At 49.3% G+C, this 12,402-nt stretch overlaps 1 protein-coding gene across 2 annotated transcripts in view; it reads left to right on the top strand.

The window, feature by feature from the left end:
• Positions 1–12,402, top strand: part of PLB1 (phospholipase B1) — a 150,034-nt gene that overhangs the window by 93,472 nt on the left and 44,160 nt on the right. For both annotated transcript variants that reach the window (XM_077959806.1, XM_077959805.1), the window contains exons 27-35: positions 2,670–2,774; positions 2,895–2,990; positions 3,269–3,340; positions 4,368–4,406; positions 4,932–4,992; positions 5,922–5,980; positions 7,265–7,338; positions 11,228–11,271; positions 11,884–11,992. In XM_077959806.1, the coding sequence (XP_077815932.1) occupies positions 2,670–2,774; positions 2,895–2,990; positions 3,269–3,340; positions 4,368–4,406; positions 4,932–4,992; positions 5,922–5,980; positions 7,265–7,338; positions 11,228–11,271; positions 11,884–11,992 (659 nt within the window). The remainder of the gene's footprint in view (positions 1–2,669; positions 2,775–2,894; positions 2,991–3,268; positions 3,341–4,367; positions 4,407–4,931; positions 4,993–5,921; positions 5,981–7,264; positions 7,339–11,227; positions 11,272–11,883; positions 11,993–12,402) is intronic.

Below are 12,402 nucleotides of genomic sequence, written 5' to 3'. Positions count from 1 at the left end.
GACTCTGGGGAGGAAGTCCCTGGCCCACATCAGAAGAGGGAAAACAGCTGAGGTTATGGCCATGAAAGCAACCCTGTTTCATTTGGGGTTATTGGGTGCATGCAACTAAAGTTCATGCAGTTTCTGGCTAATTTAAGCAGATTCAATATTTACACAGAATCTCTGACAGAGCTAGAGAGCTAGGGTCAGGAGCTAAGCCATCAGGAATCATGGAATCCTGGAATTCTAGGGGCCAAGCCATAAGGATCAAAATCAGGGCTGGATGCGGTAATTCATGCCTATAATCCCAGCACTTTGGGAGACGGAGGCGGGTGGATCACTTGAGGTTAGGAGTTCAAGACCAGCCTGGCCAACATAGTGAAACCCTGCAAAAAACACCAAAATTAGCTGGACGTGGTGGCACATGCCTGTAGTCTCAGCTACTTGGGAGGCTGAGGTGGGAGGATCACTTGAGCCCAGGAGGCGGAGGTTGCAGTGAGCCGAGATTGCACCATTGCACTCCAACCTGGGTGACACAGTGAGACTGTTTCAAAAAAAAAAAAAAAGGAATCAAAATCAGGGCCGGGCACGGTGGCTCATGCCTATAATCCCATCACTTTGGGAGGCCGAGGCGGGCGGATCACGAGGTCAGGAGATAGAGACCATCCTGGCTAACACGGTGAAACCCCATCTCTACTAAAATTACAAAAAATTAGCCGGGTGTGGTGGCGGGCGCCTGTAGTCCCAGCTACTTGGGAGGCTGAGGCAGGAGAATGGTGTGAACCCGGACAGAGCAAGACTCTGTCTCAAAAAAAAAAAAAAAAAAAAAAAAGAATCAGGCCACAGACCTGGTCCAGGGAAGACATCACAGACTCCACTGTCACTGCTGCTTCTAGCAACTGGATGCAGCTGCCACCGTCAGCAGAATGGATGTTTTGCCATCCCTGACACAGGCAATGATTGGTGAAGTCTCAGTCACGTACCCACGCCCTGGCTGCACGAGGGGTTGGGAAAGCAGGCATTCTCATCTTTTTTAGCTTCCACAGTGGGAGGCAGGCTGCTCTTTATGCAGTGGGGTCTTCAAACTTGGAAGTGGGTTCAGATGCTGAGCAGCCGAAAAGCAGGAGAAAGATTCGCCAACATCGCGCTGCTGGCCTCTGCAGACAGGCCAGCTGTTCCCAGGCTGATCCTGGTCGCCACTGAGGCCCTGGTCTAGTGTTTTGGAGATGCCCACGTGTCAGCCGTGTGTGGCCATCACGCCCTCTCTCAGAATCATCTCACACCCTACTTCCCACAATAGCTGCGGCTCTCATCACTCTCCCTGGAGATGATCATTCCTATTAATAACCACAGTCACTCACTTGCCACTTGCCATGTGCCAGGGACTCTCCACACTATTTCTTTCCACTGCCAAAAGGCGTGTGGTTCCACCGTGAGCCCATCTGGCTATCCCCAGAGTAACCAGTAGCATCGGAAAGGACTTCAGAGATGGCCCAGGACTCAGCCAGCATCCTCCATTTACAAGGGGAAGCAAAGAAAAGGGAAGCAGCGGGCTGGAAGTCACCCTGCTAGTTCGTAGCACCTCACTTCCTTCCCCTGTTCTGAGAGATGACCTTCTCTCCTTCCCTCGTGCCTTACTCAAGGCAGACCCTGGCTTGGGAGGTCAGACATGAGACATTCCTGGCCTAGGAATTGACCCTGGGAAAAGACAGTGTGTGGTATTTTCTGAAGTGACACCATTCACATTCCCAGGTATGTAACCCTGACTTCCCTCTCCAGCCAGAGTAATCCCGAGGTGGCAGAAACCCTGGTTAGCAGTGGAACGGCTGAGTCAGGCTAGAGTGGGAGCCGGAAGTGGGGTAACAGGTTTTCCTAGAAGTGACCCCAAGCAGAAGCTGTGAGAGCCTCAAAGATCTGAGAGCCTCAAAGAAGTGCACACACACCATGCACAGGCAGTATAAATATACATTAAATTTTGATTCACCTTTGATTTTTCTGAACAAATGTAGGACAGAAATAAATTCTTAGGATTATTCAGAATGTCATTTAACCAAAAACCACCCCTCAAGTCCTTAATCAGAATAGCTTTAAAAGGAGTCAAGCTGGCCAGGCACGGTGGCTCACACCTGTAATCCCAGCACTTTGGGAGGCCAAGGCGGGTGGATCACGAGGTCAGGAGTTTGAGTCCAGCCTGGCCAACATAGTGAAACCTCGTCTCTATTAAAAATACAAAAAGTTAGCCGGGCGTGGTGGCTGGCACTGTAATCCCAGCTACTCCGGAGGCTGAGGGGAATCACTTGAAGCTGGGAAGTGGAGGTTGCAGTGAGCCGAGATGGCGCCATTTCACTCCAGCCTGGGCGACAGAGTGAGACTCTGTCTCAAATAAATAAATAAATAAATAAATAAATAAATAAATAAAGTCCAGCTGATAGACTTTTCTTACCTTTCCCTTTTCACAGACTGGCTCAAATATATGCAGTCGCAGCAGAGTTTGGGGCCAGGGGCTGAGATAAAGGCTGATCTAAAATGTAAATGATCTAAAATGTAAAATCTCAGTTGAGATTTTGCGGCAGGTTGATTTCACTCAGCAGTCAGATTCTGTTTAATTCTGTGTTGGAGAAAGAGATCGATCAAGGACCGAGCAGATGCAGAGAGGACCGCCTGACCTCTGTCCCCTTTTCCTCCTGCAGGAGAAGACCCACCAACTGATTGAGAGTGGGCGATATGACACAAGGGAAGATTTTACGGTGGTCGTGCAGCCGTTCTTTGAAAACGTGGACTTGCCAAAGACCTCGGTAAAGAAAGCAAGCATCGTGGATAAAGAGAATCCACAGATAGTGTGTGGCTGTTTCTGAGTGTCATTTACATGATCCAGCGTGTCTATAACTGCTTCTCTTTTTCTGCCCGGTGACCAGGAAGGATTGCCTGACAACTCTTTCTTTGCGCCTGACTGTTTCCACTTCAGCAGCAAGTCTCACTCTCGTGCAGCCAGCGCCCTCTGGAACAATATGGTAAGGTGGCTGCAGTAGGAAAATGCATCCTCCCTCTGGTAAGAAAAAGACTCCACAAAGCCTTTGGAGGACCTTGGAGGCCCATCGTGCAGGCCGTGTGATTCTGTGCACAGCAATGATAAACAAACCCCATCTCCTTCGTCCCTCCCTGCCTCCCGCTAATAAACAAACCCCATCTCCTTCGTCCCTCCCTGCCTCCCGCGCCCCTGACCTGCGTCCTGAGCTTTCCATTCTGACCGCCTCTTCCTCACTCCCCATCTCCCTGCCTCTTTGTTTAGCTGGAGCCTGTTGGCCAGAAGACGACACGTCATAAGTTTGAAAACGAGATCAATATCACATGTCCGAACCAGGTAGAATGGAAAGCACGTCCTTCCAGGCTCCGGCTCCATTGGGCTTCTTGGTTCATTTCATCCTAGGCCCTCACCCTCACCCCGGCTCTGCCTGCCCACCCACCCCAAACGCCCCATCTGGTTGTGCTGAGAGGGATGACCACCCCCAGTGACCCAGAGGCCTGGGAGCGCTTGGTCTCTGCATGGCTGGGAGCCCTCACACATGTCTAGGCTGGAGACAAATCTTTGAGGCAGGCAAGATGAGCATGGCAGCCACATCTACCTGTCATTCTGAAAGCTGAGGGCAGCGGAGAACTTCAAGGGCAGATGGGGCGGAAGGATCCCTTGTCTTCATATAGCCCCCTGCCTCCATGACAATATGGGTAGAGCGAGGAACCAAGATCTAGATCTCTAATTGGGTGGGGGTAGGGGAGTAAATTGGAAGCTGGAGCTAGGGAAGGAAAAGCAGGACAAGCCCCCCATTTTTACTCACAAGTTCTCAGAAAGATTCTTGGAGCTCTGCAGCAGCTGCCCTCACCCCCAAGAATCCCTCTGTATACCCAGAGGGCTCCTAGGCTGACACTGGGAACCAGTGCACAGGGCTTATGTGAGGCAGGACCAAAATCATCTGACTTTTCTTACCTGGGCAGGAAGGGGTCGTAGTCACTGCAGGGTGGGGTAGGCATGGAGTGGCAAGGGAGCCCGGGGAGTGGAGACAAGGGCTTTTTCCAGCAGAAAGAGGTGCATGGTTGCAAGAGGGGAGGGTGGAGAAAGGGAGGCAGCACAGCCATCCTCAGCCAACCGCGCAGGTGGAAGGAAGACAGGCGCGTTCCCGTGAAGCATGAATTGATGCTCATTCTTTGTGCTGGGTTCAGGTTGCAGAGATGGCCCCCTGCATCTTGGGAGGGAGTCAGCCTGGTAGAGGCCGGGCTTGGGACACAGGGCAGGGAGGCTGCAGCTATTTGTACCAGGCCGACACTGATTGAGTGCTGGCAAGCAGAGAAGCGAGCAGAATTTGCTGCCGTTGCTCATCCCCGTCTCCTCACAGGTCCAGCCGTTTCTGAGGACCTACAAGAACAGCGTGCAGGTACCTGCCTCTTGCCTCCCCTTAACTCACCAGGCAATGGGATGGGCAACCCCTGGGCTGGGTCAGGCCCAACAGGACAGGGTGGGAAAGTGGGCAAGAATTCTAGATGGGCATAAAGGCCACACCTGACCTTCAGATGGGGTAGTGGGCAGCGTAAATGCTGTGGATAACAGCTGGAAGGCCTCCAGCCAACCCAGTCCCAGCTTCAGTGAGACGTAAGTGAAGAGAAATCCCCTCCTTGTAGAGCTGGTGCAGGAGCAGTAGCTGCTGTGGGGTGGGGTCATTTGTAGCTGCCTTGATTCTTGCATTGGACGGTGGAAGGGTCTGAACTAGATGAGTGGACCTCGACCTGTGGCCGATACTCAAAATCACCTAGGGTGCCTTCTTCAAAAGCCCTTTTGAGGCCCCTCCCTGGGAGTAGGACCCAGGAATTTGTATTTTTCAAAGCTCTTGGGATACATCTGATAGCCAGTTTTTCTGGTCCCTTTCAACCCTGAGATTCTGGGATTTGTTCTGTGCCCTTAGGGTCATGGGACCTGGCTGCCATGCAGGGACAGAGCCCCTTCTGCCTCGCCCCCTAACTCAGGTAAGTCCCCTATGTCACAGCAGGACCCAGGGCCCCTCCACAGGGGCTTCTATGCCAGTGAGTCATCTGAACTGACTTTCACACTCACTAAACGGCAGAGCGATGGCCAGTGCTTGCTGTCTGCCCAGGTGGTCACCTGGGATGAGTCCCTGTTTTGTACCACTCTGGCTGGTGGTGACACCATGCCCAGCAGGCACCAAGGCACCTAGGACCAGGAGCTGTCTCCTGCCCACCTGCACCTCTTAGAGGGAGCACAAGCAGAGGAGCCCTGTGAGCACACCCTTGGTGCCTCAGCACAGAGGTGGGCCCAAGTCCCAAGAGGAAGGTGGCTCTGTGGCCCCAGGCTCTGCAATCACTGCTGCCTGCAGTAGGGCCTGGAAGATTCCCTGGGCTCTTCAGAAGAGATGTGGGGGCAGAGAAAGGCCCAACATGACTATTCTCAGACTCTCGGTGGAAATTCAGAACCCACCTCCAAACGGGCTGCACGTCAGGTCCTGCACCTCGTCATGTGTGGTTTGATGCCCGTCTAGTTGTGCACTCAGGCCATGACTGGCATCTCCCATGACCACTGGCACTAAAATGGGCTCCTACTCTGCCCTGACCTCCCTCCCACCTTTCTCTTCTTTCTTCCCTCCTTCCTTTTCCCTTTGCCTCTCCTCCCTTTCCCCAGTTTTCTTCTTCTCCCTCCTTCTCCCTCTCTGCACCTCTCTTTCCCTCTCTGCACCTTGCACACAAGGTCCAGGATCAGTTGTGTCTTATGGGAAAACTGTCCTCACATAACTTTGCCTCCATGGCACTCTGCACGCCCAGCCCAGCATGGCCCTGTGCTCGTGCAGATTGTGTTTCGGATCTTGCTTGAAGCCAGAGGCACTAGAGTCTGACTGCAGCTTCCCTCCTACAGCCCTAAGTGTGTCCGCTTGTCTTTCCAGTGCATGCTCTGAGACCTGCAGACATCCAAGTTGTGGCTGCTCTGGGGGATTCTCTGACCGTAAGGACTCTTGGGCCCTGGGTGGTTTGGGAATAACTAGGTCAGCTCCAGATCCCAGTCCCCTTAACTTAAGGGCCTGCATGCCTGTCCTCTGCCTTGTCTTGCCCCTCTACCTGGCTCTGTCAATCCAAGAGCGTGCCAATGATTCGATCTGCGGCCGCTTTCTCAAACAGATAAAAGATGCAGAGGACATCTTTTTCCAGAGTGAACTGAATTGTCTCAGAGGGCAGAGATTTTGAACACCCAATAACACTTTTTTTAATATATGTAAAAATATGTCATTTTGACTCAAAATTCTCCTAAACCTCCCTGTGCGGGTGCTCTTTTTCCTTTGGATTACGCTTTATAATCAGCTGAGACCCTCACATCTGTTTCTTCTTTGCATCTGCACGGAAAGCAGCAAGGACTCCTTAGTTGTGGATAAAGCTCTGCTCCTAACTTCCAAGAAATGAGGCTATTTTACTATCCCAGATCATCACTTTCCAGCAGCATGTCCAAAGCCTTGAGGATACCTTACAGAATGCCCCAGAGGGAAAGAGAAGAAACGTGAGACTTAGGAGAAATCTGTCCACTGCAGTCCCTTAAGCCAATGAGCTCTCTCTTCATGCTCATAAAGAACTTAGGGGCGGCCGGGCGCGGTGGCTCACGCCTGTAATCCCAGCACTTTGGGAGGCCGAGGTGGGTGGATCAAGAGGTCAGGAGATCGAGACCATCCTGGCTAACACAATGAAACCCCCACCTCTACTAAAAACACAAAAAATTAGCCGGGCGTGGTGGTGGGCGCCTGTAGTCCCAGCTACTCTGGAGGCTGAGGCAGGAGAATGGCGTGAACCCGGGAGGCGGAGCTTGCAGTGAGCCGAGATTGCGCCACTGCACTCCAGCCTGGGTGACAGAGCAAGACTCCGTCTCAAAAAACAAAAACCAACCAAAAAAAAAAACGTACGGGCATAACGCTGGGAACGATATTAACACTCTCACGTTTGAAAAGCACTTGAGAGTTTTCAAAGCAGTTTTTACAACTGTAATCCAATTTGATCCCCAAAACACTCCCTGTGAGATGAGCAGGGTATGTCCTCAGCTCAGCAAGGAGGCAGCTGAGAGTTGGAGAAGGCACACAGCTGGAGAGGGAGGATGGCAGACTTAGAGCCGGGGGCTCCTGGTCCCGTGTCTGCTCCTGCCACCACGAGTGCATTGGGAACCCTCTCTTTGGAAGCCCTGCACATTCATGGCCTCCCTGTTCTCTGACTTGCTAATTTTCCTGTGGACTCTGGTATATTTTCAAAGGCTGGCAATGGAATTGGCTCCAAACCAGACGACCTCCCTGATGTCACCACACAGTATCGGGGACTGTCATACAGGTAATGTTAACCTTTGGCCTCTCCTGGGGCTCCCCCCACAGCAGAGATTGGGTGTGGCTTTGTCTCCTGTAAATATGTAAATCCCAGAGGTCGAAGACTTGGTCTGGAAGGGGCTTTCAGAAAGAAAAAGCTATATATTTCTGCAAAATGTGAACATTTGGTGAGTGGAGAGGATATTTTACTGTTGATAATCTTTTTTTTTTTTTTTGATTGTGCAGAGAAAGTAAACCAGGGTTCTTATCAGACTCCTGGGTCAGCAAATCCAACAGGAAATGCACCAGAAAAGCACCAAATCCCTGAATCTTCACCTCCCTGCTTGCATGTATACGTGTACACGTGGTGTTCCTGTGTCTTTGTTTACTGTCTTTGTGTGTTTATTCATGTTGTCTTGTAGTTACACGACTGCCTTTACATATATATACACATCTACACAGGAAACCTCTGAAACCCACTGCACACTTCGAGAGGGCGTGAGCAAGACACAATCACTATCAGCCATATCTTGAAAGATTAGCAATTCGACAAGAAGAAAGGGTGAGAAAGGGCATCCCGAACACAGAAGTGGAGAACCTCAGGGTGTGTCAGGCGAGCGGTTGCGTGTAGATATTCTCAAGTTTCTTTCTTTCCTAATAAAGTTCTCGTTCCTGTAGGCTTCAAAGTGGCGAGTAGCTCAGAATTTACCTGGGAAAACAACTAGAACTTAGCTGGCCACAAGGGGGCAGCGTGCTCTTGAGTGGCGGAGCCGGGAGAACACCTTTGCTGCCGCCTCCCTTTTCTTCTGAGTCAATTTGCTTCCTGGGGAAGTGACAGGGAGCAGGGAGGGGGTGATCAGGACTGTGACGGTTCTCTGGCCAGACCTGACCAGAGTCCCAGAGAGGATGGGTTTCCAGGGCGGGAGGGAGGCGCCATCACTCAGCCTGCACCACCCGCAATGAGGACTTAGCTTGAGGATATCAACCCCTCAAGAACAGAGGTCAGTGCCTTCCTGCGCCAAGGTCTCTGTGTTTCCACAAGTCCTTGGTCAGGTGCCTGGTCCTAACAGGCTGCCACGGAACAAATCAGAGCCTCACTGACTCACCACTCTGCTCCTAATGAGGCTACGAGAGAAAAAAAAAATAGAGGAGAGAAAGCAGAGCTTATTACAATCAAGAAAGAGCATGAGGTTGTGGCAGGCTGCCCTTGGTCTCAGCTAAGAAGGCAATGACCTCATACGATAGCATGGGGAAAAAGAAAAATCAAGTAGACAAATCACATTGCAGGTGATAGATACGCGACGTGCACCTGGTGGGGCAACCTGGGTAAGTGAGGTGATGTGTCCAACTTTACAAACAGATCGACCGGCCGGGCTCGTGCGATTCACATATGAACCAGCAATCCTCTACTAAAAGTTTCTCTCTGCAGCAATGGGAAAATTCAGCCATTGCTCTGTTTCTTCCTGCAAGTGAAGTCCATTACAGCCTAATGTCTCAGTCTTCTAGTTCTAGCTCTAAGGCCCCAGGTTCAATGGCTGCTGTCCCTTTAAACCTTCATTTGTCCTAAATATTTCAAATAGCTTCCCCCAAATGCACGTGTGTTAAAGATGGAAGCTCTAGGTCAGGGTCTAAGACACAACTTGACACTTGATAGAATACGTAGACTACTGTGTCTCAAAGTGTGTTCCATGGAACATTAACTCCAGACTTGTTCCTGGAGAAGAGAAAATCCTTCGTATTTGAGGGGGAAACATTACTATAGCCTTCCTCTGGGGAATTCATGTGTGTATTAGCATATTAAAGGCTCTGATAAGGCCGGCAATGCAGAAATCTATTTAAGTTTTATCTGTTTAGCCCAATGTTTCCCTTAATTCTGGAACATTTTCTTTGTTCATAGCACCTGTTAACATCTCCTGAAAGTGTTCATGTAGTAGACTTATCTGAGAAAAGCAATTTTTGAGCCACTAAAGCTTCTAGATTGGAAAAACTAGGCAATTAACGATACTACATCAATTAAGAATGCAATTTGAGCCTCTTCCCCCTAGGAAACAAAGTGAAAAGACTGGATCTCATGGAGTTAGGGGAGAAGTAGACCCAGAATTCATGGGGGGTGGGTGGCTGTGAACAGGACCTGCAGAAGAGGCTTGGCTGTGAATATTTCCAAGGCCCCTTGACCTGTGAGATTCTATAGTGAACGGTTCCAGCTTTGGCCAGCTTAACAGTGTGGCAGACCTAGAGGTCTTGAGAGCATTGCCTTTTCTTCCACTGAAATAAGTTTGCCTGTTTGGGATCATTCAAAGGACCAAAATAAAATTTACCCCCAAAAATGCCTTTGTTTTATTAACTAGGGGTTCAATCTCACATGACTGAAACTCCTTCAACAAATGTTATTGAGCATCTACTCTATTTTTCTGTACACGTTAGGTGACAACAGATGACCAGAGCCCAGCCGTTGAGCTCATAGTGTAACATAAATGATATTCATCTGAAGGGTCTAAGGTGGACTAGCTGTTTGATATGGGTCTATTTCCTTTCACGTTTCACACAGTTCTGATCAAAATGAGAGTTTGAATATTTTTGCGCTTTTGTGTTTATTTGTCACAATCCTTTTCTTCTCCTGGAAGTTTTCACTTTAAAATGAAGTCAGGGAGAGATTTTCATAGACTGTTAGTCTTGATCAGCCACCATACTTGTTTTAAAACGAGGATACCTTTAAACAAGAAATTACAGTGGGAAGTACTTGATACGTTTGTGTTTGCATGTCTATATCTTTACTGGAGGAAAAAAGGAGGCAGAATTAGAACACAGTGATTGGCGGAGGTATATAGACTTATAATTTCTTTTCAAATGTAAAATATTCTGATTGGGTGCCTTTAGTCCAGAGAAAGAATGATCAGAAAGCAACAGCTTCATGCAGAGCTGGAAAAGAATCAGATGCGCAAACAAATGCCCATCCACTGAGCAAGTTAGGCTCAGACATCTAATGGAAAGGTGGGGAGCAAGAACTGAGTGAAGGAGAAGGGCAAGATTTATGGCATCTGCCTTCTCTCTACCACCTGAATTGCTTGCAGAGCCTCTGACTTAAGTCCTTGACCACTCTGGCATGCAACAGTCCACTTCATTCCAAGCATTCCATGAATGAAGAACAACTATGACTCATGGCCTGTCCCTTAGAAGTCTCTGCTGGTAGGCTGGAAGCTAAGGCCATGTTCTTAAAATCCATTGGCCTGGAATAACATGCTGGGATTCGAAAAAGAGACAAGAAAAAGAACAGTAAATACCATATATATGAACATCAGATTTTGTTAGAAGTACTACGTCTGTGTGTCATACTCAATTTATTCATAAATGCATAAAAGGAAATAGGGTGTACCTTGAAGTTCGATTAAATGAAAATTAGATGGGGCATTGAAAGGTAGTGAGCGGCCACTCTTCTGAACCTTCCATTGGAATTTACCTGACTACTGGGCAGAGAAGAGCTTTATCTATTTTGCAAAGGCTTCCAGCTCAAGTTGGGTTTCAGTGACCTTTAGCAAGTTAACTCGTGTGCACCTTATTTTCTTACTGTGTAAAATGGACATAGTCACATCTACATCATTGGCTTGTTGGGAGATGTGAAATAACAAAATCTAGTGCATGTCTGGGCACGTAGTATATACTCAGCTAAGCATTCTCCCCCCGGATTTGGTAAGGAAACAGCTCTCTCATCTTCAAATCCTGGGTTCGGTAGGGAACCAATATATTAGGGAATTCAAAATTTTCTTAGAATTCCTCAAACACAAAGAGATGGGTCTGGCCCGTCTCAAAGGTGCTGATGGGCACTAAGAAGGGTGGGGGCTGCGCTTTTGTCAAGTTTCTAGATTGATTCAACCAATCTGTCTCTCCGTCTCATTCACTGGCTTGCTCACGCCCTACAGTTCGGGAGGGGACGGCTTCCTGGAGAATGTGACCACCTTACCTAGTAAGTAGCCATTCGGGGCTTGAATCGGTCTACTGTTCCATCTATCTGGCCCCTTGGTTTCCCGAGAGTGCCTCCCAGCTAAGGAACAAATGACATCGGCCTCATGGCCCACTATTTAAGTAGGAGACAGGAGGCTATGAAAAAGCAACCGAGGTGGGTAGAATAAACACTGGATTTAGAGCCTGAAGATCTGAGTTCAATCTCTGGCTCTCCAATGTGCTTGTCAGGTGACCTAGGACAAGTTACCCACTATTCTTAGCCTCGGGTTTTTCCAAGAGGCCCAGGAGGTGCTGAGACAAATTAGGTAGTGACCCTTCAATGCACTGTGAATTGTATTAAAAATGTATTTTTAATGTAATTTAATTGTATTAATACAATTTAATACAAGAGTGAGAGGCTCTTGCCACCCTGGCCCACATAGTCATCAGGTCATTTCAACTTAGGGTGGTTCCAGCTTATGTCCAGGACACACACTGCCTCCCTGCCTCTCCCCAGGAAGCATGAGGGTGATAACACGGCCCACTTTGGGGTCCTAGGTCCCACGGTACCAGAGAAGCTATCCTGCTTTCTGTTCTGAGCCATCTGCATTCTGTTCGCCCTCTCCTCTTCCAGATATCCTTCGGGAGTTTAACAGAAACCTCACAGGCTACGCCGTGGGCACGGGTGACGCCAGTGACATGAATGCATTCCTCAATCAAGCTGTTCCTGGAGCAAAGGCTGAGTACGGCATTTGGGGAGGGAGGGAGCCTGCAGGGTAGTGAGTGGAATGCGAATAGTACCCTTTAAGATCGTAGTGCTGGCCTCTACGTGCAAAGGGGCACTTAGCCACTTGTGAGGCTCAGGCCGCCCTCTTCCCTGCTGCCCTGTGACGAAGGTTGTAACAGGCTAGAGAGGCTGTGGCCTTGGAGAGATGTGATGCCCCTACAGGTTCAACTCCTGACCTTGCCTTCATGTGCAGCATGTTCTCATAACTGGACGAATCGACTAACCTTATCCAATGTTTACAACTCACCAAGGCACAACAGTGCTAGAGAGATCCACTCCCCCCAGAACCTCACAAGTGGCAGTTCCCCAAAAAGATCAGAGAGGGCCAACCAAATGGATGGGGCAAGTCTTCTGGCCCTAGAGGCA

This window comes from Macaca mulatta, chromosome 13 (assembly GCF_049350105.2).
Source record: "Macaca mulatta isolate MMU2019108-1 chromosome 13, T2T-MMU8v2.0, whole genome shotgun sequence".
In the NCBI taxonomy this organism is placed as follows: domain Eukaryota; kingdom Metazoa; phylum Chordata; class Mammalia; order Primates; family Cercopithecidae; genus Macaca; species Macaca mulatta.
This window is presented reverse-complemented; position numbering and strand designations above follow the sequence as displayed.